General features: G+C 42.4%; 1 protein-coding gene across 1 annotated transcript in view; it reads left to right on the top strand.

The window, feature by feature from the left end:
- The window catches only part of dock3 (dedicator of cytokinesis 3), a gene marked incomplete at its 3' end in the record, with an annotated part of 71,641 nt that overhangs the window by 26,986 nt on the left and 17,097 nt on the right, over positions 1 to 27,558 (top strand). The window contains exons 6-33 of the mRNA XM_083907665.1: positions 5,989 to 6,137; positions 6,265 to 6,349; positions 7,217 to 7,258; positions 7,674 to 7,828; positions 8,518 to 8,599; positions 8,709 to 8,769; positions 8,876 to 9,023; positions 9,116 to 9,204; positions 10,301 to 10,426; positions 10,573 to 10,697; positions 10,811 to 10,973; positions 12,395 to 12,501; positions 12,597 to 12,768; positions 14,942 to 15,039; positions 15,423 to 15,506; positions 16,165 to 16,265; positions 16,524 to 16,605; positions 17,168 to 17,338; positions 20,502 to 20,694; positions 21,377 to 21,504; positions 21,598 to 21,744; positions 24,056 to 24,154; positions 25,368 to 25,462; positions 25,579 to 25,654; positions 25,898 to 25,998; positions 26,591 to 26,649; positions 26,726 to 26,874; positions 27,073 to 27,158. Of these exons, the coding sequence (XP_083763791.1) occupies positions 5,989 to 6,137; positions 6,265 to 6,349; positions 7,217 to 7,258; positions 7,674 to 7,828; positions 8,518 to 8,599; positions 8,709 to 8,769; positions 8,876 to 9,023; positions 9,116 to 9,204; positions 10,301 to 10,426; positions 10,573 to 10,697; positions 10,811 to 10,973; positions 12,395 to 12,501; positions 12,597 to 12,768; positions 14,942 to 15,039; positions 15,423 to 15,506; positions 16,165 to 16,265; positions 16,524 to 16,605; positions 17,168 to 17,338; positions 20,502 to 20,694; positions 21,377 to 21,504; positions 21,598 to 21,744; positions 24,056 to 24,154; positions 25,368 to 25,462; positions 25,579 to 25,654; positions 25,898 to 25,998; positions 26,591 to 26,649; positions 26,726 to 26,874; positions 27,073 to 27,158 (3,173 nt within the window). The remainder of the gene's footprint in view (positions 1 to 5,988; positions 6,138 to 6,264; positions 6,350 to 7,216; positions 7,259 to 7,673; positions 7,829 to 8,517; positions 8,600 to 8,708; positions 8,770 to 8,875; positions 9,024 to 9,115; positions 9,205 to 10,300; positions 10,427 to 10,572; positions 10,698 to 10,810; positions 10,974 to 12,394; positions 12,502 to 12,596; positions 12,769 to 14,941; positions 15,040 to 15,422; positions 15,507 to 16,164; positions 16,266 to 16,523; positions 16,606 to 17,167; positions 17,339 to 20,501; positions 20,695 to 21,376; positions 21,505 to 21,597; positions 21,745 to 24,055; positions 24,155 to 25,367; positions 25,463 to 25,578; positions 25,655 to 25,897; positions 25,999 to 26,590; positions 26,650 to 26,725; positions 26,875 to 27,072; positions 27,159 to 27,558) is intronic.

Below are 27,558 nucleotides of genomic sequence, written 5' to 3'. Positions count from 1 at the left end.
TCTCATCCTCTCACCTTCACCTCCTCTCACCTTCACCTCCTCTCACCTTCACCTCCTCTCATCCTCTCTCATCCTCTCACCTTCACCTCCTCTCATCCCCTAACCTCCTCTCACCTTCACCTCCTCTCACCTTCACCTCCTCTCATCCCCTAACCTCCTCTCACCTTCACCTCCTCTCATCCTCTCTCATCCTCTCACCTTCACCTCCTCTCATCCTCTCTCATCCTCTCACCTTCACCTCCTCTCATCCTCTCTCATCCTCTCACCTTCACCTCCTCTCATCCTCTCTCATCCTCTCATCTTCACCTCCTCTCACATCCTCCTCTCTTCATCAGCAGACTCTGGTGTATTTTACCATCAGCATCTTCAGAGAGAAAAGATGAGGAAAATGGGAGAAAGAGGAGGACTAAAGCACACACACACACACACACACACACACACACACACACACACACACACACACACACACACACACACACACACAGTACAGTAGTTTGACAGCCTGTGATTTTCCTCTCGTCGTGGATTTACTGTTCAGTCAGAGACAGGAAGTGAGAGACAGAGACACAGAGGAATCTTCTTCATCTCACACCTGTAAGTGTCGTCATCTGTGTGTGTGTGTGTGTGTGTGTGTGTGTGTGTGTGTGTGTGTGTGTGTGTGTGTGTGTGTGTGTGTGTGTGTGTGTGTGTGTGTGTGTGTGTGCGTCGATGTATAGTCGTCCACTAAGTGCAGTGTCGGGGTTTCTGCTCGGATGACTCACGCAGCGTTGCCATGGAGACGAAGTTCCCTCGTTGGCGTACGGTTTCTGTCGAGATGCTTTTTCTTCACGCTGCGTTTAAACCACGTATTAAAGCTCGGGTTCGTGATTTATCCGTGCGACGCAAATCGTCTTCACGCACCTGAGAGTCAACGAGTATTTAGAGATACGTGAAGACAAGTGGAGCCTCGTGTCTATACTACGAACTCAAATTAGCGTATTAGCTACAAGTTAGCATGCTAATGCTAGTTGTGAATAAATGACGGAGAAAGTGCCGTCAAGAGTAAGAGTTAGACAAAGACTTTCCTCTGTTCTGGGGGCGGAGCTTTGATCAGAGAGCCAAAAAGGGGTGGGTTTTTATTAGCCATAGCCTGCTAATGTTAGCTTTTCCACACGTACTGACATCAGTTTGACTTTAGCTCTACTAAAATAGATGAACAGAGCTTTCTGTCCATACTACGAAATCAAATAATCCTATTAGCTACAAGTTAGCATGTTAGTTACGAACAAATGACGGAGAAAGTGTCGTCAAGAGTTGGGCAAAGACTTTCCTCTGTTTTTGGGGCGGAGCTTTGATCAGAAAGCCAAAAAAGAGGTGGGTTTTATTAGCCATAGCCTGCTAATGTTAGCTTTTCCACACATACTGACATCAGTTTCATGTTAGCGCTGTAAATATAGACGAGCGGAGCCTCCTGTCCATACTACGAACTCAAATTAGCCTATTAGCTACACGATAGCATGCTAGTAATAAACAAATGGCGGAGAAAGTGCCGTCAAGATTCAGAGTTAGACAAAGACTTTCTATGTTTTGGGGGCGGTGCTTTGATCAGAAAGCCAAAAAAGAGGTGGGTTTTTATTAGCCATAGCCTGCTAATGTTAGCTTTTCCACACGTACTGACATCAGTTTGACTTTAGCTCTACTAAAAATAGATGAACAGAGCTTTCTGTCCATACTACGAAATCAAATAATCCTATTAGCTACAAGTTAGCATGTTAGTTACGAACAAATGACGGAGAAAGTGCTGTCAAGAGTTGGGCAAAGACTTTCCTCTGTTTTTGGAGCGGAGCTTTGATCAGAAAGCCAAAAAAGAGGTGGGTTTTATTAGCCATAGCCTGCTAATGTTAGCTTTTCCACACATACTGACATCAGTTTCATGTTAGCGCTGTAAACATAGACGAGCGGAGCCTCCTGTCCATACTACGAACTCAAATTAGCCTATTAGCTACAAGTTAGCATGCTAATGCTAGTTGTGAATAAATGACGGAGAAAGTGCCATCAAGAGTCAGAGTTAGACAAAGACTTTCCCTCTGTTCTGGGGGCGGAGCTTTGATCAGAGAGCCAGAAAGGGGTGGGTTTTTATTAGCCATAGCATGCTAATGTTAGCTTTTCCACACGTACTGACATCAGTTTGATGCTAGCTCTGTAAAAATAGACGAGTTTTGTTCAGATAGCAAAAAAAGGGGTGGGTTTTTATCAGCCACAGCATGCTAATGTTAGCATTACCACATGTACTGTACTGGCATTGAATCAACGTTAAATGCTAACCCCAAGTCTCTGCCCTCATTTGGAAAAATCATGCTAACTTTAACCCTTAATTTACTGCCCTCTTTAATCATTAAAGACAAAAATGTCCACTTCCAAAAAATGCTGTAAAAAACTTTACAGATTAGCGTTTTTCAGCTTAATTAGCATTAGCATTTTTCTTCTTTTAGTCATGGAGTTTTAATCATTTGTTGACGTATTGGACCCAACATGTTTTATTTTTTTAAATAATAGTAATAAAATAGTTTATATCATAATATAATAAACATATATAAATAGCAACAGCAGACAACACATTACATTAAAATAACATGTATTGTAATTAAAACATTTGACACGCTTATATATATTTAAATGTCGAATTTAATATTGTGATTTAATATAAGCTAATATATTATTATTATCTTAAAATCAGCGTAGGACATCGACTGTTTGAGAGCCTTGATTTATTTATTTTCATCTTTATTGACTGTGATAAAACCACGTTCTTCAAAGTTAATTTTAAACAACATTCAGCTGTTTTCGTAAACGCTGACGCCGCCGTTTCCTCGGCGCTAACGTGGCTTTGCTCTGATTCACCTGAACAGAGACGGAGAAGTCGCAGACGCTGTCTTTATTCGTCCCTGGTGATTTTCCTCAGCATTTCCTGTTCCACTAACGCAGCAAATGCGTGAACAGCGAGTAATCAGATTACTCTGATTACATCTGCAGCGACGGCTCCAGTGTCGGGAAGCTGCAGCGACCGATTCAAACCGGGTTAATGCGACATTTAGACGTTTTTAAAAAAAGCCCTGGAGTGAAAACACCTGCTCTTCTCGTTCGTCAGGTGTGAAAGTGAAGCAGGAAGTCGCTAATGGAGCGGAAGGTGTCGCAGGAAATGGTCTCACTTCACACTCAGAGCTGACAAAAACCTGCTTAACACTGTTTTATGTTCCTGTGGTCAGACTCTGGAGACCCTGTGTGTGTGTGTGTGTGTGTGTGTGTGTGTGTGTGTGTGTGTGTGTGTGTGTGTGTGTGTGTGTGTGTGTGTGTGTGTGTGTGTGTGTGTGTGTGTGTGTGTGTTCTTGTACTTGGAGCATACTGAGGACCAGTGAGGGTTTTTAACCAACAAAGTGAGGTTATTTTTACAGAGTGAGGACATTTTGGCCGGTCCTCATTTTGTTTTCATTGAAATCACTTCCTTAGGTTGCAATAAAAACAAAAAACGACATAGTATAATATGACATTTTTGACAAATTTTAGACCAACAATTTTGGGTCAAATTTCTTTTTCACATTTTGGACGGCATAGTTAAGTACGACGTTTTTGTCAAATTTTGGACAAATTCTTTGTTTCAAATTTTTTTTTCAAATTTTGTTTCAAATTTTTTTTTCAAATTTTGGTCCAATTTTTTTTTTCAAATTTTGGTCCAATTTTTTTTTCAAATGTTGGTCCGAATTTTTTTTCAAAATTTTGGTCCAATTTTTTTTTTCACATTTTGGTCCAAAGTTTTTTTTTCAAATTTTGGACCAAATTTTTTTTCAAATTTTGGTCCAATTTTTTTTTTCAAATTTTGGTCCAAAGTTTTTTTTTTTTTCAAATTTTGGTCCAAAGTTTTTTTTTTAAATTTTGGTCCAAAGTTTTTTTTTCAAATTTTGGACCAAATTTTGTACAACATAGTATATGACGTTTTTGTCAAATTTTGGTCCAAAGTTTTTTTTTCAAATTTTGGTCCAAAGTTTTTTTTTCAAATTTTGGTCCAAAGTTTTTTTTTCAAATTTTGGACCAAATTTTGTACAACATAGTATATGACGTTTTTGTCAAATTTTTGACAAATTTGTTTTCAAATTTGTTTTCAAATTTTTGACAAATTTTTGACAAATTTTTGACAAATTTTTGACAAATTTTTGACAAATTTTTGACAAATTTTTGACAAATTTTGGACGACATAGTATAGTAGGATGTTTTTGTCAAATTTTGGGTAAAAAATGTTTGGGTAAAAAAGAAAAAAAATCAAAAATGTTTTCCAGCCCTTTTTGCTCTGGGGCTCCACCTGCAGACATTCTATGGTACTGCAATCAGTAGTTCTTTATAGATGTCATTCGTGAAGTAGATATTTGTAATTGTGTTGATTTATAAATTGGAAATGCTGGTCCTCAATTTGTCAACACTTTTACCTGGTCCTCAGTATGCAGCAAGTACAATAATGTGTGTGTGTGTGTGTGTGTGTGTGTTAAACTATGTTAGTGTGTGTGTGTTAAACTGCGTTAATGTGTGTCTGCTAAACTGTGTTAGTGTGTGTGTTAAACTGTGTTAATGTGTGTGACGTTGTGAAGGTGTGATTACTCACTCTCAGCTGGAGGGAGAGGCAGTGAGGGAGCGAGGAGCCGTTTACCTGTGAGACTGCAGATGGATTGGCTTCATTTCAGTGTGTGTGTGTGTGTGTGTGTGTGTGTGTCCGAGCATCTGTTCCGTCTCTGGGTTTTTAAAGTGGTTTTCAGTCAATTATCAGAACCAAAACTTGTTTGGTGGTGTTTGTGTTCAGACAGACAGACAGACACACACAAACAGACAGACACACACACACACACACAAACAGACAGACACACACACAGACACACATAAGCTTTAAGAATACTCTTCAATGTTACAAGAACTAAATCTTAACATTACGATTTTATTCTTGTAACAGTGTATAACGTTGTTTTGAATCTGAATTGAATGAAACTTTAGCAGTTTTTACTGTAAACTGGGTCAAAGTCGTTTGTCTTCTGGTCTCAGATTATTATGGTCTGTCAGTGTTTGCTGCTGTTACACAAATGTCATTAAAAGTTGTTTTGTCAGGTTTTATTTTGTGGGTCACGACGGTTTGAAAACTTTAAAAAGAAAAACTGGGTCCAAACTCACTTTTACCTTCACGTAGAAACAAAGTCCACGTTCAGCAGAAAAACATGTGGAATAATAAATAAATAAATAACCCTAAAATAGCAAAAACACCAATAATAAAATAAGTAGTAGAGTGTTTACTGAACATGGTTTCACTCCTAAAACAGTATTGAATACAGTTAACAAACACTTATATAATAATAAAAAAGAGATTGAACTATAACAATATAACACAATGGTTTAAAATGACTTTATTCTTGTAATATTATACAACTTTATTTTGTAATCCTATACTTTATTTTGTAATATTATGACTTTATTCTTGTAATATTATACTTTATTTTGTAATATTATGACTTTATTCTTGTAATATTATACTTCATTTTGTAATATTATACAACTTTATTCTTGTAATATTATACTTCATTTTTGTAATATTATACAACTTTATTTTGTAATATTATGACTGTATTCTTGTAATATACTTTATTTTTGTAATATTATGACTTTATTCTTGTAATATTATACTTCATTTTGTAATATTATACAACTTTATTTTGTAATATGCTTTATTTTTGTAATATTATACAACTTTATATTAGTTCATTCACAATTAAGTGCAAATGCACAAAAGACAGTATTGAATAAACACTTACATTTACTATAATCAATAGATTTTTTTATTTATTATATAAATAATTTTTTTATTTTTTTTATTTATAGAGAAGATAATTACCTGTATATAAAGAGGATAATTGCCTGTATATATTATAGATAACTGACTGTATATGTAGAGGATAATGTCTCTCGCTGTCTCCACAGAAACACAGAGTCGATCTCTTCTATAAGGTTCGTCACGTGATGATGGAGCTGATGGAGTTGAGGAGGCAGCTGTTCTCAGGTCAGTTAACTCAGGACCAGAGCAGAGACGTCAGGAGACACATCACTGTTAGACTGGACTGGGGCAACGAGTGAGTGACATGTTACACTGATGACACTGTGGGTTATGATCACTGTGAACTGTTATCATAACATCTGTGTCTGTGTTTGTGTGTCTGTGTCTGTGTCTGTGTCTGTGTCTGTGTCTGTGTGTCTCAGACACCTCGGTCTGGATTTGGTCCCCAGAAAAGAGTTTGAGATGGTGGACGAGGACCAGATCAGTGTCTCCGATCTCTATAAAATGGTAGGTAACATTCAGGCTACTTTGAACGCTATAACGTTAGCTTCACGGGAGATTTCCTCAGCGGTGGGAACTTTGTTTTTAGCATTTTTAGCATGCTAACCAGGTAGCTCTGGCTTGTACATGTGAACTGTCCCCATCCTTGAAATGTATGGTATTTTTCTGAATCCCTAACTAAGGTTCTGGAGGTGAAAGTGCTGCCCCCTGCTGGCATTCTTTGGAGCACCAACCTAATATACTCTGTATGAAAAGGAAATTGATTATCGGGCGATGTCAGTAATCGTAACCGGACAATGTCGGTAATCGTTATCGGGCGATGTCGATAATTGCTATCGGGCGATGTCGGTAATCGTAACCGGGCGATGTCGGTAATCGTAATCGGACGTTGTCGGTAATCGTAACCGGACGATGTAGGTAATCGTAACCGGACGATGTAGGTAATCGTAACCGGGCGATGTCAGTTATCGTTATCGGACGATGTCGGTAATCGTTACCGGACGATGTCGGTAATCGTTAGCAGTCGGTAAAATGTACCTCAGGTAATGTGCGGTAAATATTCCGGTGCGTAAACCACTCTGTGTCCGGGACGTCGTGGTGAAGTCGTTTGCTCGTAGCGCCCACCAGAGGGCGCCAGTGCAGCGTTTGCTAACCTCCTCCCATAATTACTGTCCAAAGAAAAAACTAATTCCCGTTTTACTACTTGCGATGTGAATAAACTTGTGTTGGTCTGTGATGTCACGGGTTAATCTAAACCTGTTATAGGTATATCGCCACCTAGTGGAGCGGAGTTGCACTCACACACTCAGGCTGGTGACAGAAGAATAAATGAATGGATAAAAGACGATTGTTTTCGTGTTCTCTCGTCCACAGCATCTGTCGAGCAGACACAGCGTCCAGCAGAGTACAACACAGGTACGTATACTACTGCAGTACTGTGAGTATTAATACATTTTTGTGTGTGTGTCACTGTTGGCAGCCATGTTTTCCAGCCATGAGTCCTCGCGTTATGCTAGTTTCCAGCGTTTATTGCTGACTCATGGTGCGTTCGATTTATAGTAGTTTGTCTTTTAAGACCCTGACTTCGTAAACTTAGAGTAACGTCTCCAACAGCGAGTTAGGATTAAAAAATGGCCGCCACTGTACAAACAAACACAGCTACTCCTAGCTTCGTGTTTGTTTCGCGGTAAATCGGTCGCGTTGCTAACCAAACCACCATGTAGAGCATTGTTATTGACTGCTATTGCTAACAACGGCTAACAACAAGCTAGCCCGAGATGCATTTACTTCCATATTTTTTCCCCGACTTCTCAATTGGTGGTTTTCTCAGAGCGACGGTACGCGGCAGAGACACGGGGACCCGAGCAGAGTCCCGGTCCCACACCACCTACTGGTCAACCTGAAGAGCTTCACCTACAACAGCATCGGAGAGGACACGGACATTTTCTTCTCGCTGTACGACCTGAGAGAGGGGAAGACCATCAGGTAAAAACTAAACTCATTTATTTACGCCAGGAAAAAAAAGACGTATAAAAAGTCATAATTATGAGATAAAAAGTCTTAATTATGAGATAAAAAGTCGAAATTATGAGATAAATAAAGCAAAATTATGAGATAAAAAGTCGAAATTATGAGATGAAAAGTCGAAATTATGAGATAAAAAGTCAAAATTATGAGATAAAAAAAGTGATAATTATGAGATAAAAAAGTCGAAATTATGAGATGAAAAAAAAGTATGTTGAAACATTTTATAAAACGAGGGTAACACGTAAAAAAAATGGTGCAATGTGGCTCAGTAGCGCCCCCAGTGGTGAAACCCCATTAGGACAAGGCCGAAACTAAGTTGCACCAAATTTCACGAAACTCGGTGGAAACATGGAACGGCCCGCGGCGAACAAAAAAGTGAATCGTAACCATGGCGTCAACGCAACAGGAAGTCGGCCATTTTGAATTTGGTGTTGATCTTGGCGACAGCCGTAAACACAAGCAATAAATAAAGAGCTGTGTGTGTTTGTGTTTACGGCCTGAGTCTGAGCTGGATAATTAAAAATTGTGTGAGGAGCTGATGAAGTCACTGATGATGGTAAGACACACACACACACACACACACACACACACACACACACAGACAGACAACATGAGATGAACACGTTTGTGTTTGTGTTTGTTTTCAGTGAAAAGTTCATGGTGAGACTGAACAAGAACGGAGGACCAAAGAATCCAGAGAAGGTCGACAGACTGTGTGCACTGTTCACGGTAACACACACGCACACACACGCACACACACACACACACACACACACACACACACACACACACACACACACACACACACATATGCTAATCTATTCTTTGTTATTTCCAGGATCTGAGCAACAAAGACATGAAGAGAGATCTTTACATCGTGTCTCAGGTCATCAGAACAGGTGAGACTGTGTCTCTGCTGCCCTCTCTGGTCAAACACCAGCTACTGCGTTCAAATGTCCTGATCCAGAGTGTGTGTGTGTGTGTGTGTTGTTGTTGTGTTGTCAGGTCGTATGTTGCTGAACGACAGTAAGAAAGGACCTCCTCACGTTCAGTACCGGCGGCCGTACGGCTGCGCGGTGTTAGCCATGAGCGACGTCCTGCAGACCATCGCTGAGCTCAAGGAGGAGAAAGACTTTGTCCTGAAGGTTTACACGTGAGTCAGGGTCAAAGGTCACGGCCACACGCCTTAATAAAGTCCTGCTGCGACGTGACGACCTGAAGCTGTTTCTCCATCTCGTTCTCCAGGTGTAACAATGAGAACGAGTGGTACCAGATCCACGAGAACATCATCCGCAAGTCCAGCACCAAGTACACGGCTCCCACCACCAACTATGGTATGGACCAGGTTTTACAGACTGGACCTTTAAGTCTGGTCTGACACTCAAACATCTGTGGAGAGCAGGTCACTCTTCAGCTGGACAATCATCTTAGTTAGAAACATCTGAACCTATGTGACCTCCCGTGACCTTCTGTGACCTTTTGTAACCTCCCATGAACTCATGTGACTTCCTGTGACCTCCCATGACTTCCTGTGTCCTTCTGTGACCTCCTGTGAGCTCTGGTGACCTCCCTTGGCCTTTTGTGACCTCCTTTGACCTCCCGTGTCCTCCTGTGACCTCTTGTGACCTCCCATGTCCTCCTGTGACCTTCTGTGACCTCCCGTGTCCTCCTGTGACCTCATGTGACCTCCCGTGTCCTCCTGTGACCTCCTGTGACCTCCCATGTCCTCCTGTGACCTTCTGTGACCTCCTGTGTCCTCCTGCGACCTCCCGTGTCCTCCTGTGACTTCCTGTGACTTCCCATGTCCTCCTGTGACCTTCTGCGACCTGCCGTGTCCTCCTGTGACTTCCTGTGACCTCCCGTGTCATCCTGTGACCTCCTGTGACCTTCTGTGACCTCCTGTGTCCTCCTGCGACCTCCCGTGTCCTCCTGTGACTTCCTGTGACTTCCCATGTCCTCCTGTGACCTTCTGCGACCTCCCATGTCCTCCTGTGACCTTCTGCGACCTCCCGTGTCCTCCTGTGACCTCTTGTGACTTCCTGTGACCTCCCGTGTCCTCCTGTGACCTTCTGCGACCTCCCGTGTCCTCCTGTGACCTCTTGTGACTTCCTGTGACCTCCCGTGTCATCCTGTGACCTCCTGTGACCTTCTGTGACCTCCTGTGTCCTCCTGCGACCTCCCGTGTCCTCCTGTGACTTCCTGTGACTTCCCATGTCCTCCTGTGACCTTCTGCGACCTCCCGTGTCCTCCCGTGACCTCCTGTGACCTCCTGTCACCCCGTACAAACATGTTGCTATAGAAATCTCCGCTGGAAGGTTTTCAAGTTTGAGTTTAGATCTCTACCTTTGTATGAAAGTGTTTCTTTATTCTCCTCCTCCTCCTCTTCCTCCTCCTCCTCCTCCTCCTCTTCCTCCTCCTCCCTCGCTGCAGGTCTGATCATCTCTTTGCAGCTGTTGCGTGGTGACATGGATCAGATTCGCCGGGAGAACCCTCTCATTTTCAGCAGGGGCGTGGCCATCACACGCAAACTGGGCTTTCCAGACGTCATCATGCCCGGTGAGTTAGGGTCACATATATGTTAGAGCAGTTGGTCCCAAACCCTGGGTCAGGACCCACACATGGGTCGCGGGGGATTTTTTTTGTGGTCCGATCTGAATTTTCCAAACACCTGAGGTTTGCTAACGCGTCCTCTTTGGCGTCAGGTGACGTCCGTAACGACCTGTACCTGACGCTGGAGCGAGGCGACTTCGAGAGAGGAGGGAAGAGCGTTCAGAAGAACGTCCAGGTCACCGTCTACGTGCTTTACGCCGACGGCGAGATCCTCGAGGTACGAGAGACGCCGAGATCGCCAGCAGAGGGCAGCGACGGGACGGGGTTTGGTGTGCGGGAGAGTGAGTTTACGCACCGTAACGTAGTGTTTGGCTTGTGTTTTGTCGTCAGGACTGTATCAGCGTGGGTTCGGGGGAGCCCGGCGTTCCCGAGCATCGCTCCTTCGTCCTCTACCACAACAACAGTCCGCGCTGGAGCGAAGTCGTCAAGCTGCCGATTCCCATCGACCGTTTCAGAGGCTCACACATTCGCTTCGAGTTCAGACACTGCTCCAGTGAGTCGCTCTCAACTTACTCCGGTTCTGCTCTCGACTCGTCTGGTCTGATCGTCTTTACGCGGACGCGTAAAGTGTTGCGTTAATAACGGGGGTTTCTCGCGGGGTCCTTGAGATCCTTGAACGTTTTGGAAAGTCGCCCTCAACGGACAAGGGTCCTTGAATTACGTGCGAGAAAGGAGTGAAGTTGATATTTTAGGTCAATGTTTCCCACCACCGATGTCACTTCAGGGTGCCGACAGGTCCTTAAAATCCTTGTGGGAAAAGATTCAAGACCCTTGAAAGTTATTGAAAGTACATGGGTCATTGAAAGTGCTTGAAGTTTGCACAAGAAAAATTGATAATATTTCGATAAATGTGCAACACCACAGATGTACAATTCAGAGTTCTCGTGGGTTCCTGAAATCCTTGAAAGTTTGAGTTTCAAGGCCCTTGAAAGTTTTTGAAAATCACCCGCAATATACATGGGTCCTTGAAAGTGCTTTTGAAAGTGAATTTTGTGCAACAAAGAAGTGAAGTTGATATTTTAGGTCAATGTTTCCCACCACCAATGTCACTTCAGGGTCCTTCAGGTCCTTAAAATCTTTGTGGGAAAAGATTCAAGACCCTTGAAAGTTATTGAAAGTTGCCATAAATAGACATGGGTCCTTGAAAGTGCTTGAAGTTTGCGCAAGAAAAATAATATTGATAATATTTCGATAAATGTGAGTTCTCGTGGGTTCCTGAAATCCTTGAAAGTTTTTGAAAATCACCCGCAATAGACATGGGTCCTTGAAAGTGCTTGAATTCTGTGCCGTAAAGAAGTGAAGTTGACATTTTAGGTAAATGTCCCCCTTGTCTGTTACGACGCCACCTACGGTTTCATGGCCTGCATTGCTTGATATCTAATGTTGAGCAAGGACTTTTCAAGGACTTTCCAGGACTATTTCTCTCCAATTCAAGGACTGAATGTCATTAAGACGGGAGGACAATTTGTGCAGCAAACTCTGCATCTGGACAAGTGACAGGGATGTTGGAATTTTCATTTCCCAGACGTCATTAGTCGTCATTTTTCTCACTCTCTTGTTTTAACTTTACTCGCTCATTGTTCTGCACGGAATCTCACGTCAACAGTCGGAGAGAGAGAAAGCGTCCACACCTTCTTTCTTGCACAAAATTCAAGCACTTTCAATGACCCATGTGTCTATCTAGGACACTTTTTGTTTCCCACCTTCATAAACTTTCAAGGACCTGTGAGAACCCTGTTAACGATGTCCTCAAACGTCTCGTTTTTGTTCCACGAAGCAAAAACGACCTCGGTTTGAGAGATTTCTCTGCGATTACGGAGCAAAGAAACCAGGAAATATTCACGACAAACGATGTTCGACGACGTAATGATCGCAGAATGAAGAACTGAGACGTTTTCTCTCGTTCCTCTGCAGCGAAGGACAAAGGCGAGAAGAAGCTGTTTGGTTTTTCCTTCACTCCTCTGATGAGGGAGGACGGCACGACTCTTTCAGACGAGAGCCACGAACTCTACGTTTACAAGGTGAGACGCGGACGCCGCGAGGCCGCGCGCAGTTCCCCGCAGCGTCCAGCAGGTTTGCCCTGACCCTTGTTGCGATGTCCCACTTTGTGTCTCAGTGTGACGAGAACACAGCCTTCAGTAACCACGCCCTCTACCTGGGCCTGCCCTGCTGTAAGGACGACTTCACCGGCTGCTCCACGCTTCCCTCCAGCCTGGTCTTCCAGCGAAGCACCAAGGAATCCTTCTGGATCTCAACGCTGCTCTCGTCCACCAAGCTCACGCAGAACGGTAACAACGTGGATTCGTGCAAAACGCCTTATTTTATTGCTTTAAAGCTCCAATAGAGTGGTCCTGTTGCACATATGTGTTAGTTATGGAGGTCTACTTACACACATTCACTTGTTTTTATGCTCAAAAACCTCCTAGTTGCTGTAAACGAGCCGATAGAAATCTCTCCTTACTGACACTCTCCTCATAACGGTGTCATAACGGTGAGATGCTAAGTCATAACGGTGAGATGCTAATTCATAACGGTGAGATGCTAATTCATAACGGTGAGATGCTAATTCATAACGGTGAGATGCTAAGTCAAAACAGTGAGATGCTAAGTCATAAAAGTGAGCCGCTAAGTCATAGCGGAGAGATGCTAAGTCATAATAGTGAGATGCTAAGTCACAATAGTGAGCTGCTAAGTCATAAAGGTCAGATGCTAAGTCATAATTGTTGAAATTCAGTCATTTCAACAATTTCCCCTTGGGGATGAATAAAGTATTTCTATTCTATTCTATATAACGGTGAGATGCTAAGTCATAATAGTGAGCTGCTAATTCATAACGGTGAGATGCTAAGTCGTAATAGTGAGCTGCTAATTCATAACGGTGAGATGCTAAGTCATAATAGTGAGATGCTAATTCATAAAGGTGAGATGCTAAGTCATAATAGTGAGCAGCTAATTCATAAGGGTGAGATGCTAAGTCATAAAGGTGAGATGCTAAGTCATAACGGTGAGATGCTAAGTCATAATAGTGGGATGCTAAGTCATAATAGTTTGCCGCTAATTCATGAAGGTGAGATGCTAAGTCATAATAGTGAGATGCTAATTCATAACGGTGAGATGCTAAGTCGTAATAGTGAGCTGCTAATTCATAACGGTGAGATGCTAAGTCATAATAGTGAGATGCTAATTCATAAAGGTGAGATGCTAAGTCATAATAGTGAGCAGCTAATTCATAAGGGTGAGATGCTAAGTCATAAAGGTGAGATGCTAAGTCATAACGGTGAGATGCTAAGTCATAATAGTGGGATGCTAAGTCATAATAGTTTGCCGCTAATTCATGAAGGTGAGATGCTAAGTCATAATAGTGAGATGCTAATTCATAACGGTGAGATGCTAAGTCGTAATAGTGAGCTGCTAATTCATAACGGTGAGATGCTAAGTCATAATAGTGAGATGCTAATTCATAAAGGTGAGATGCTAAGTCATAATAGTGAGCAGCTAATTCATAAGGGTGAGATGCTAAGTCATAAAGGTGAGATGCTAAGTCATAACGGTGAGATGCTAAGTCATAATAGTGGGATGCTAAGTCATAATAGTTTGCCGCTAATTCATGAAGGTGAGATGCTAAGTCATAATAGTGAGATGCTAAGTCATAACGGTGAGCCGCTAATTCATAACGGTGAGATGCTAAGTCATAATAGTGAGATGCTAAGTCATAAAGGTGAGTTGCTAAGTCATAACAGTGAGATGCTAAGTCATAATAGTGAGCCGCTAAGTCATAACGGTGAGATGCTAAGACGTAATAGTGAGCCGCTAATTCATAAAGGTGAGATGCTAAGTCATAATAGTGAGCAGCTAATTCATAACGGTGAGATGCTAAGTCATAATAGTGAGATGCTAAGTCATAAAGGTGAGTTGCTAAGTCATAACAGTGAGATGCTAAGTCATAATAGTGAGCCGCTAAGTCATAACGGTGAGATGCTAAGACGTAATAGTGAGCCGCTAATTCATAAAGGTGAGATGCTAAGTCATAATAGTGAGCCTTAATTTCGTACGTCATTGAGCGCCTACAATGATGGACGAAACGCAGCAGTACCATCACAAATCACGGGGGCAGTATAGAGTCAATCGTCCAGTCGTTCAGGAAAATGGCGACGCAGAGTCGACACAGGCAAAAAAGTTGAAAAAGTTGCGAATGGCGAGATGGCGCTGGAGTTATGGATCCAGGATCCGGAGTCGCGAGTTGTTCGTAATTGTCCTCAATGTCCCTCAAGTAAATATCCTCCGTTAGCGATACGGCTACGTGTTCTAAAACAACATCCTGGACGGTCGCCGTCGTTTGTTGACGCCTGCAACTTGGTACTCGGTGCTGCCCTCTAGAGGTGTCCGTGCAGATGAACCCAGGAGGACGAACACAGGACGTCCTCATCTTCCTCAACGGTCTTTTTGTCTGTTGTCTTACAGTCGACCTCCTGGCTCTGCTCAAGTGGAAGGTTCATCCTGATCGGGTCATGGACGTCCTGGGTCGACTGAGACACGTCAGCGGAGAAGAGATCGTCAAGGTCTTGTTTTTACGCTGTTGCGTTAAAATACACGCACAAAAGTTGTATTTGTCCCTCTGTGAGGACCAAATATCTAATAAACCAGGACATTTTGTCTTTAAAGGGCTTTTTTTAGGGTTAAGATCTGGTTTTAGGGTTAAGTTAAGGGTAAGGGGTTTGGTGTGTCCTCATTAAGATATAAATATTTGTGATTGTGTGTTTTTATTTGTCCCTTTGTGAGGACCAAAACTGGAATAAACCAGGACATTTTGTCTTTAAAGAGCTTTTTTAGGGTTAAGATCTGGTTTTAGGGTTAAGTTAAGGGGTAAGGGGTTTGGTGTGTCCTCACTAACATGTAAAAACACGTGTGTGTGTGTGCGTGTGCGTGTGTGTGTGTTTTGCAGTTCCTCCAAGACATTCTGGACACCTTGTTCTCCATCTTGGACGACAACACGGATAAATATGGACCTCTGGTGTTCCAGTCACTGGTGTGTGTGTGTGTGTGTGTGTGTGTGTGTGTGTGTGTGTGTGTGTGTGTGCGTTTGTGTGCGTGCGTGCGCGCGTGTGCGTGTGTGTGTACGTGTGTGCGTGGGCTCGCTCGCGCGCGTGTGTGTGTGTGTGTGTGTGTGTGTGTGTGTGTGTTCTTGTACTTGCGGTGTACTGAGGACCAGTGAGGGTTTTTAACCAACACAGTGAGGACATTTTTACAAAGTGAGGACATATTGGCCGGTCCTCACTTTGTTTTCATTGAAGTCACTTCCTTAAGATGTAAACATGCTATACTCAAAAACCCGTTTTTCCAGCCCTGGTGTTTCACACACGTTTTTGCTCTGGGGCTCCACCTGCAGACATGTTATGGTACTGCACCCAGTATGTGTGTGTGTGTGTGTGCGTGCGTGCGTGCGTGCGTGCGTGCGTGCGTGCGTGCGTGCGTGCGTGCGTGCGTGCGTGCGTGCGTGCGTGCGTGCGTGCGTGCGTGCGTGCGTGCGCGTGTGTGTGTGGGCGCGCATGCGTGCGTGTGCAGGCGCGCGTGTGCATGTGTGTGGGGGTGTGTGTGTGGTGACTATGAATAAATGAATGAATGAATGAATGTTTCTCATTCACCCTCTGTGTGTGTGTGTGTGTGTGTGTGTGTGTGTGTTTCAGGTGTTCATCATTAACCTGCTCAGAGACAGTAAATATCATCACTTCAGACCCGTCATGGACACGTACATTCAGAAACACTTCGCTGGAGCTTTGGCCTATAAGTGAGTTCAAGATCTGCTCAGGCACTGATGTGTGATGGTTACAGTAAGAGTTAGTGTTAGGTTTGTCCTCACTAAGATATAAAGACGTGTGCAGAAGTGAAATAACACTGAACGTTAGCTCGTGACTGAGCTCACGTTTCCTTTGTTAAATGATGGAGATGAACTGATCCACATGTTTAATGCAGTGTGTCGTCGTTGTTGTTGTTGTTGTTGTCGTTGTTGTCGTTGTTGTCATTGTTGTCGTTGTTGTCGTCTCAGAGAGTTGATCCGCTGTCTGAAGTGGTACATGGATCGATCAGCTGAGGTGGTGAGACAGGATCACATACAGGAGGCCATGAGGGTGAGACTCACTCACTCACTCATTCACTCACTCATTCATTCACTCACTTATTCGCTCACTCGCTCACTCACTTATTCATTCATTCACATATTCACTCACTCACTTACTTATTCACTCACTCACCCATTCACACAATCTTATATCCATTCACTCACTCACGTATTAACTCACTCACTCACTCACTCACTCACTCACTCACTCACTCACTCACTCTCTCACTCCAGCTGGTCAAAGTTTTTCACGAACACATCACATCCTGTTCCTCTTTCAAAATAAAAGCACTCCTTGTTTCCATTGCTGTTTTATGCCAGCAAGGCTTTTATTGTGAAATATTACCCAACGACTAAAAGGAGTGAAAACATTCAGACGAGAAAGTGTTTGAGTTTTATTTTGTTTGTTATTTTCATAACAACTTTAATAATAAAAAATAAAAAAAGTGAATTTTAATTGTTCATTTATCATGTTATATTTCTCAGTCAACACGTTTATATGACTCTGTTACATTTATATGCTTCCTCAAACGCTGACCTTTGACCTCTGACCTCTGACCTTTGACCCTCAGGCCTTGGAGTATCTGTTCAAGTTCATCGTGCAGTCCCGGCTCCTTTACTCTCGCGCCACCTGTGGGCTGGAGGAGGAAGTGTTCCGCAGCAGCATCCAGGAGCTTTTCCAGTCCGTGCGCTTCGTCCTGAGTCTGGACAGCCGTCACTCTGAGACGCTCGTCTTCACTCAGGTGTGACGCGTCACTCTTTCACTCTCTCTGCTTTGTGTCTAATGATTCTTTTACTTTCCTGATTCGCTTCTGTCTCCGTTGCTTTAATCTGACTCTTGTCTCCTTCCACTTGGTCCTTTCCTTGCTTCCTTTCCTCAACCTTCTTCGTCCAATCTCCCACAATTCCCCCCTTTGCTCCTCCGTCCCGCTGGGTCCCTTTTTATTCGTGCGCCTCAGAGCTCCCAGCCTTGTCCGGGCACAAATCAAGCTCCGCCCACGTTAGCACTAGCCCCGCCCCCTGCTCCCGGCGGCGGCGGGCAGGCTAACTGCGTTCAGGCGTGGAGCTCCAACGCTCTGCGTCCGTCTCCGCTGTCAGTAAGTAGACGACTGGGTGGACACCACAAGCCACGCCCCCTTTCCCACAAGCCCAGAGTCCTCGTTGCACACACACACAATTATTATACGCAGTGCTTTAAAGCTCTAGTACGTAACTTTTGTTGTTGTTTTTTTAGCGCACGAAACGAATGAAATTTGGCACGCACATTAAAACTGGTGGATATTTTTCCGAACATAATAATAATGTGTAAAAGTGGTGCATATTGGCTCAGCAGCGCCCCTAAAGGTGAAACCCGGTAGTACAAAGCCGAAACTAAGTTGCACCAAATTTTACAAAACTTGGTAGAATCATGTCGCGGCCCAAGGCGGACAAAAAAGTCTATCGGGACCACGGCCTCAGCGCAACAGGAAGTCGGCCATTTTGAATTTGGCGTCCATCTTTGCGGTTTTGCGCATTTTCGTAAATGAACAAATTCGTCTGAGCGTGTTTATCGAACCAACATTTAAAAAAAAAACATGGAAATTTGCACTGGATACACCAAAGATGAAAATGTCTCGCAGATTCATAACGGTGTCGCCATGGCAACCGTCAGAATTTTGGGGGAATTTCAACTGTTCGCCAGGAAACAGGAAGTGCCCTATGACTTCGCCCCCCACATTGACTGATCCGCTTGAAACTTCGTACGTGACACAAGCGACGACCTCTGAACACGTCTACGAACGCGAACTCCGACAGGAAGTTGGCCATTTTGAATCGAGCTGACGTTTTGCCTTGAAACAGGAAGTGGACTGTACCATCCACGTACATTCACCGATCGGCTCGAAACTTCAACAGACGTTTATATTTGAAAGTTACGTACTACAGCTTTGAAGTAAAACCTGTCACACACACACACACACACACACACACACACACACACACACACACACACACACACACACACACACACACACACACACACACACACACACACACACACACACACACACCTCCTCTCCCTCTTCACACCATGGAATGATGACATCAAACTAACTTAATCTCTGTTTTTCGTTTTCGTCAAACTTTCACTTTTAATCTTTTTTCCCGCTCACTTTCACTCTCCTGTGTCTCACTAATGTCTCACTAAGGGTTTATAACAAAATCAACACTTAAAGTGATAGTTTTGGTTTGTGTGAGTGTGGTTGTATGAGGCACTGACATATGTTTAGAACTACTAAATACTATATGTAAATAAATAAAATATATAAACATATATATATATATACATATATATATATATAAATACATAAATACAGCCAATGCTGAGGTGTGTAAACCACTCACACCAAACCTCATAGAGAAAACCATCATTTTAAGCCTGCTCAGACACAGGAGCTGCTGGTCTACTGCTGCCCTCGTGTGGCCAGTTTGTGTCACTGAAGTAAATCTGAAAAGTGAATTTCAAACACCGAAGAGACAAAATAAGACATTTAAACTCAGTGATGGAGTTCAGCAGTGGATCAACAACTCCTGTGAACTCCTGTGATATGATGTTGTCTGACACTGAGGTAAAGCAGCAAATTGTTCTTAGGAAATCATAGACTTAAATAGACATATATTTTATGACATGAGCATTTTGTTAAGTGGTTTAAAAAAAGCCTTGTTTTCAAGTTTGTTTGTGTGTTAATGCCTCGTCAGACTATGCTACGTGAAATAACCTGAACTGTCCCTTTAAAATATACTCTCCTTTGTTCAGAGGTAATCTGACTGGATTAAATGGATTTTTGCCAAAACGCAGAAAAATTGTGAATTACAGGAAATCAAAGCTACATATGTGACAAAAAGCACAAATTAACAAAGAGGAAGCAACAGTGGAGAGAATTTCCTCAGGAGAAACTGGCCCAAATTTTGACAAAAAAAAATTTGGCAAAATTTTTCTCCAAATTGTGAAAAAAGTTATCATTTGTATGTCGTCCAAATTTTGAGCAAAAAAAAATCTGAAATTTTTGGGAACATTTTTTTTGTAAAAAAGTTTTTATCCAAAATGTGAAAAAAAGTCATACATTAGTATGTCGGCCAAATAAAAAAAAAAAATTAGAAATTTTTGGGAACATTTAAAAAAAACAAAAAATGTATCCAAAATGTGAAAAAAAAGTCATACATGTCGGCCAAATAAAAAAAAAAATCAGAAATTTTTGGGAAATTTTTTTTGTAAATGTTTAGTCCAAATTGTGGAAAAAAAATGTACAATTTTTTTTTTCAAAAATTGACATCCTTAATCTGAAAAAAGTCATTTATTATGTGTCCAAATTTTGCCAATTTTTTTTGTACATTTTTCATCCAAATTGTGAAAAAGTAATTAATTAGTATGTCGTCCAAATGTTTACAATTTTTTTTTTCAAAAATTGTCATCCTAAATCTGAAAAAAATATATGTGTCCAAATTTTTACCAATTTGTTTAGTAAATTTTTCGTCCAAAATGTAAAAAAAAGTCAGACTTTAGTATTTCGTCCAAATTTTGACAAAAAAGTCAGTTTCTGATTTATTTATTTTTCCAGGAAAACTTTCCTGACACTTTTTTTTCAGAGTTTCCTGAATGAAAAAGATGTTTTTGCATTAAATGTTCTCCCAATCCAACCATAAATAACGTTTGGATTGGTTTGAACAAGCGAACGTTTCACAATTTGACCCAATCCATGATCCAGACTCCAGATTACTTCACCACCACTGTTGTCCAGGTCACTCCCTTCACTAAAACCCTGCACAGGAGAAGCACCGACAGTGACTCAGCGTCTCACTGTGTCCACCATGAAGCCGCGGTCACTCATCCTCCCTCCTCTTCCTCTTCCTCCTCCTCTTCCTCCTCAGGCCGCCCTCTTGAACTCGTTCCCCGCCGTCTTTGACGAGCTGCTGCAGATGTTCACGGTGCAGGAGGTGGCGGAGTTTGTGCGCGGCACGCTGGGCAGCATGCCGTCCACCGTCCACATCGGACAGTCCATGGACGTGGTCAAACTGCAGTCCATCGCCCGCACGGTGGACAGCAGGCTCTTCTCCTTCCCAGGTAAAGGCTAGGATCATTTCCTGATTTTCAAAAAATCATCAAAATTATTTGTCAAGAGATTTGCAAATATTTTCAACGGATCCTTGTTCAGGGCGATGCCGACTATTATGATGGTAAATTTCAAGTCATTCCAAGATACTTTTTGTTTTTGAGAAGACAGTCAGTTCACTGTCAAAGTGCATCAGGGAAATGGATCATTTTCTGATTTTCAAAAAATCATAAAAATTATTCCTTAAGAGATATGTGAATTTTTTTCAACGGATCCTTGTTCAGGGCGATGCCGACTATTATGATGGTAAATTTCAAGTTATTCCGAGATACTTTTTGTTTTTAAGAGGAAACTCAGCTCACTGTCAAAGTGCATCAGGGCAAATGGATCATTTTCCGATTTTCAAAAATTCATTTAAATTATTCCTTAAGAGATATGCGAAAAGTTACAACTGATCCTTATTCAGAGTGATGCCGACTATTATGATGGTAAATTTCAAGTCATTCCGAGATACTTTTTGTTTTTGAGACTAAACTCAGCTCACTGTCAAAGTGCATCAGGACAAATGGATCATTTCCTGATTTTCAAAAAATCATAAAAATTATTCCTTTTATATAGAGATATGTGTATATTTTTTATAGAAAATTAGAAGACATAAGAACTGTGTGTGTGTGTGTGTGTGTGTGTTTTCAGAGTCTCGGCGTATCCTCCTCCCTGTGGTTCTTCATCACATTCATCTCCATCTGAGGCAACAGAAAGAGCTGCTCATCTGCTCCGGGATTCTCAGCTCCATATTCTCTATAATCAAGAGCAGCTCACTGGTAACACAATCCACAATCTATTTAGCTCCCTGGCTGGCTAGCATAGCTAGCATGGTACCTAGCTTACATCTAGCTGTCTAACCCTTTTCGTAGGACACGTCGGTGCAGGAGGAGGTGGAGATGATGGTGGAGTCTCTGCTGGACGTCCTCCTGCAGACCCTGCTGTCCATCATGAGCAAGAGCCAATCGCAGGAGGCGGTAAGGGGTCAACGCTGTCCGCAGTGCACCGCGGAGATCACTGTTAGTAACTAACAATCTGACTACTACTACTACTACCACTACCACCCCTCCCCTTCCCCTTGTACTTCCTGCATCCACCCACCCGTCCATCTGTCCCGGGGCTAGCTAAGGTTAGCTAACGTCGCGCTACAATCAAGAGTCAAAACAACGCCGTCTTGGCAGGAGTTTCAAAGCTGCATGATACAGATACTGATTGCGCTCCCTGGGTTTTTGTTTGTGATTCTGTCCATGGGCGGGGCTTAGGATGCTGCCTGCTGATTGGCTACTGAGCTTTGGAGCGACAAAGTCGTCACAGGCTTCGAGTCGCTGACTGTCCGGAATTCGTTAGTTTTCCCCGCCGACATCCGACAAAGTTGCTTGTAATAATTGTTAGAATTAAAATTATTGTAAGTATCTAATGTTTGTCAGATTATATTTGAGATATTACAAATTAGCCCCCGCCCCCCCAGGCCCCGCCCATGGACAGAATCACAAACAAACGAAATTCCCATCATTGCCAACATGGCGGAGTAAACAAACCGAGTCACGTGATGTTCATCGCTCTATGTCATCAAAATAATGTGAGAATAACACATTTAATTTTGACTAATTACATCACAGTGTGTACGGTGGCCCTGAGAGTTCAACTCAACCTAAAAGACACAATTTTGCAATTTTTGCATTTCCTTTAAAACGATAATACTAGAATATGGCAGCGATATACAACAGGACGCAAATAAAGACGTTAAGAATCACCAGTTAATGATATTTCTTACTGTGTTTTGACCTCTCAGGGCCACCGTACACCCTGACATTTATAATTAATAGTATTTGTGTTTGATTAGCATCAGAAAACAGAAACATGTCACTCTTCGTCCTCCTTCATCCTCGTCTTCTTCTTGCATGCTGCCTTGTACTTTGTGTCTGTTTACGAATTAAAGAGAAAGTTCATGACTTTTTAAAGTGTGCTTGTATAAGTTAGCATGCTAGTTAGCTTGTGAGCTAGTATCTATCTATCTATCTATCTATCTATCTATCTATCTATCTATCTATCTATCTATCTATCTATCTATCTATCTATCTATCTATCTATCTATCTATCTATCCCTTACTAGCATAGCTAGCATGCTACCTAGCTTACATCTAGCTATCGTTTATTTTTCTGACACACTCGACCTTTAGCGTTTCACTTCTCGTTTCTTGTGTAGAGTGAAAATGGAATTAAAGAGATAGTTCATATACATGTATAAGTAAGCATGCTAGTTAGCTTGTGAGCTAGTATCTATCTATCTATCTATCTATCTATCTATCTATCTATCTATCTATCTATCTATCTATCTATCTATCTATCTATCTATCTATCTATCTATCTATCTATCTATCCCTTACTAGCATAGCTAGCATGCTACCTAGCTTACATCTAGCTATCGTTTATTTTTCTGACACACTCGACCTTTAGCGTTTCACTTCTCGTTTCTTGTGTAGAGTGAAAATGGAATTAAAGAGATAGTTCATATACATGTATAAGTAAGCATGCTAGTTAGCTTGTGAGCTAGTATCTATCTATCTATCTATCTATCTATCTATCTATCTATCTATCTATCTATCTATCTATCTATCTATCTATCTATCATCTATCTATCTATCTATCTATCTATCTATCTATCCCTTACTAGCATAGCTAGCATGCTACCTAGCTTACATCTAGCTATCGTTTATTTTTGTAACACACGCGACCTTTAGCGTTTCACTTCTCGTTTCTTGTGTGGAGTGAAAATGGAATTAAAGAGATAGTTCATGACATGTATAAGTTAGCATGCTAGTTAGCTTGTGAGCTAGTATCTATCTATCTATCTATCTATCTATCTATCTATCTATCTATCTATCTATCTATCTATCTATCTATCTATCTATCTATCCCTTACTAGCATAGCTAGCATGCTACCTAGCTTACATCTAGCTATCGTTTATTTTTCTAACACACGCGACCTTTAACGTTTCACTTCTCGTGTCTTGTGTTGCGTGAAAATGGACGAGTCATCCCCATGTAATCATGGTGTCGCTTCCTCTATTCAAAACCACAGGAAGGAAGTGAAAAAAAATGCTAAATTTAGCTTTGGTCGTTGATATTATTTTATACTTTTATTTATTTTTTATTTGTAAAGTATCAATAAGAACGGTTAAAAACGCGACACTTGTTCTAAGTTGCGTTGAATGTGGACGCTAACGTTGTTGTTGTTGTTCCTGTTCCTGCCACTGTCATGGCTGACGCGTTTGTTGACATGTCTGTGATTGGCTCACCTGTCGGCCATCGCTGGCTTCTCATTGGCAGGGAGAGTACGTGTCCTGTCTCCTGTCTCTCCTCCGGCAGATGACGGACGTCCACTTCCAGCACCTGATGGACAACTTTCAGAGCAAAGACGAGCTGAAGGTAACACAGGACGCTGAGTCATGGGTTTATACAGACGCTGAGTCATGGGTTTATACAGACGCTGAGTCATAAGTTTATACAGACGCTGAGTCATAAGTTTATACAGACGCTGAGTCATAAGTTTATACAGACGCTGAGTCATAAGTTTATACAGACGCTGAGTCATAAGTTTATACAGACGCTGAGTCATAAGTTTATACAGACGCTGAGTCATGGGTTTATACAGACGCTGAGTCATGAGTTTATACAGACGCTGAGTCATGGGTTTATACAGACGCTGAGTCATGAGTTTATACAGACGCTGAGTCATGAGTTTATACAGACGCTGAGTCATGGGTTTATACAGACGCTGAGTCATGAGTTTATACAGACGCTGAGTCATAAGTTTATACAGATGCTGAGTCATGAGTTTATACAGACGCTGAGTCATGAGTTTATACAGACGCTGAGTCATAAGTTTATACAGACGCTGAGTCATGGGTTTATACAGACGCTGAGTCATGGGTTTATACAGACGCTGAGTCATGAGTTTATACAGACGCTGAGTCATGAGTTTATACAGACGCTGAGTCATGGGTTTATACAGATGCTGAGTCATGAGTTTATACAGACGCTGAGTCATGGGTTTATACAGACGCTGAGTCATGGGTTTATACAGACGCCGAGTCATGGGTTTATACAGACGCTGAGTCAGTTAGCTGACTAGCATCTATTTATCAGTCTGTCCAGCTAGCTGGAAAGCATATATCTATCTGTCTGTTGGGCTAGTTAGCTGGCTAGCATCTATCGATCTGTCTGTCTAGCTAGCTGGCAAGCATGTATTTGTCTGTTGAGCTAGTTAGCTGGCAATCATCTATCTATCTGGCTGGCTGGCTGGCTGGCTGGCTAGTTAGCTGGCTAGCATCTATCTGTCTGTATAGCTAGCTGGCTAGCATCTATCGATCTGTCTGTCTAGCTAGCATCTATCTGTCTATCTGCTAGTTAGCTGGCTAGCATCTCTCTGTCTCGCTAGTTAACAAGCATCTATCGGTCTGTTGTGCTAGTTAGCTAACTCCTGTCTTTTTGTCTGTCTCGCTGGCTAGTTAGCTGGCTAGCATCTATATATGTCTGTCCGTCGTCTTGTTGTTGTTGTCCTTTCTCACGTCTTCATTGACGGAAAGTGACAACGTCGTTGATGTTTGAGGGAAAACTGACTCATGTCTCGTGTTTCCAGGAATTCCTGCTGAAGATTTTGTGCGTGTTCAGGAACTTGATGAAGCTCAGCATTTTTCCTCGTGACTGGAACGTCATGAGACTCCTCACCAGCAAGTATGACGTTAAAAGAAAAGTCCTTTAAAACGTTTGACACTGACGGGAAAAGACTGTCTCACACTGTGTGTGTGTGTGTGTGTGTGTGTATGTGTGTGTGTGTTCTCTCTCTGCAGCATCATCCTCACCACAGCTCAGTATCTGTCTCCTGCTCTGCACAAGAACTTCACTGAGGCCGAGTTTGACTTTAAGGTCAACACACACACACACACACACACACACACACACACACACACACACACACACACACACACGGTGAAACATGAGGTCACTTCAGTTCATGCGCCTGCAGCAGTGACAGGAAGTGACATCAGTGTGATTCCAGACAGTGGAGCGCTGACGTTCTGCCTTTACCGTCATTCTGTGTGTGTGTGCGTGTGTGTGCGTGCGTGTGTGTGTGTTTGTGTGCGTGTGTGTGTGTGTGTGTGTGAGCAGGTGTGGAACTCGTACTTCAGTCTGGCTGTTCTCTACATCAACCAGCCCAGTTTACAGCTGGAAAACCTGAGTTCTGCAAAGAGGAAGAAGGCTCTGGACAAGTAAGAGCTAACTTACTAAATAAATAAATAACGTAAATAATAAAATCGTTAACTTTTCACTCACAAAAAGGCAAACACGCTTTCCCTGAAGTTTGTAAACCACTCACTCTCCCACACAAAACCCCATAGAGAAAACCAGTGATTTTAGCTCACAGGGACACAGGAGCTGCTGGTCCTCTGCTGCCTCGTGTGGTCACTTTGTGTCACTGAGGTCAATCTGAACAAAAGCCGAATTGTTAAAATCACTGGTTTTCTCTATGGACTTTGGTGTGTGAGAGTGAGTGACTTTGGTGTGGGAGAGTGAGTGACTTTGGTGTGGGAGAGTGAGTGACTTTGGTGTGGGAGAGTGAGTGACTTTGGTGTGGGAGAGTGAGTGACTTTGGTGTGGGAGAGTGAGCGGTTTACAAACTTCAGTTTCCATGTAGGGAGGACGTTTGGACATTGTCGGCTCCTCGTTTGTTGAAATTCCTTCCTCGTGTCTTCACTAAACGTTAAACCATTGGTTTACACTGCCCCCCAATGGTTTCCACTGGTACTGCGCTCAGACGGCCTGTGTGTGTGTGTGTGTGTGTGTGTGTGTGTGTGTCTGCAGGTACGGTGACATGAGAGTGATGATGACCTACGAACTCTTCAGCATGTGGCAGAACCTGGGTGAGAAGCAGTCGCTGTCATTGATTGGTTGATTGGTTGATTGATTGGTTGATTGACAGCTTTGCTCCGCCTCCAGGTGAGAATAAGATCCACTTCATCCCCGGGATGATCGGCCCGTTCCTGGGCGTGACGCTGGTTCCTCAGGTGGAGGTGAGGAACATCATGATCCCCATCTTCCACGACATGATGGACTGGGAACAACGCAAGAACGGCAACTTCAAACAGGTTAACACACACACGCACGCACACACACACATGCACACACACACACACTAATGTGTCATGGTGTGTTCTCTGCATTAATCCATATTACAAATGAGAATCATGATGCACCTTGGATTTAAAGATTGTGCGTGTGTGTGTCTGTGTGTGTGTGTGTGTGTGTGTGTGTGTGTGTCTGTGTGTGTGTGTGTGTGTGTGCAGGTGGAGGCTGAACTGATCGATAAACTGGACAGTTTGGTGTCTGAAGGGAAAGGTGATGAGAACTACAGAGAGCTCTTCAGTCTGCTGTGAGGACAACACACACACACTAACACACAAATACACACACTAACAAACAAATACACACACACTAACAAACACACGCACACACTAACACACAAATACACACACTAACAAACAAATACACACACACTAACAAACACACGCACACACTAACACACAAATACACACACTAACAAACAAATACACACACACTAACAAACAAATACATACACTAAGAAACACACACACACACTAAGAAACACACACACACAAACAAACAAATACACACACACAGGCACACAAACAAACAAATACACACACTAACAAACACACTAACACAAACACACACACAAACAAATACAAACAAACAAACACACAGACAAAAAAAAAAACACACTAAACAAACAACACACAAAAGTAATCACA

Source organism: Microchirus variegatus (assembly GCF_963457635.1).
Source record: "Microchirus variegatus genome assembly, chromosome: 21".
In the NCBI taxonomy this organism is placed as follows: Eukaryota; Metazoa; Chordata; class Actinopteri; order Pleuronectiformes; family Soleidae; genus Microchirus; species Microchirus variegatus.
Note: the sequence above shows the minus strand (reverse complement) of the source record. Positions and strands in the feature narration are given on the sequence as shown.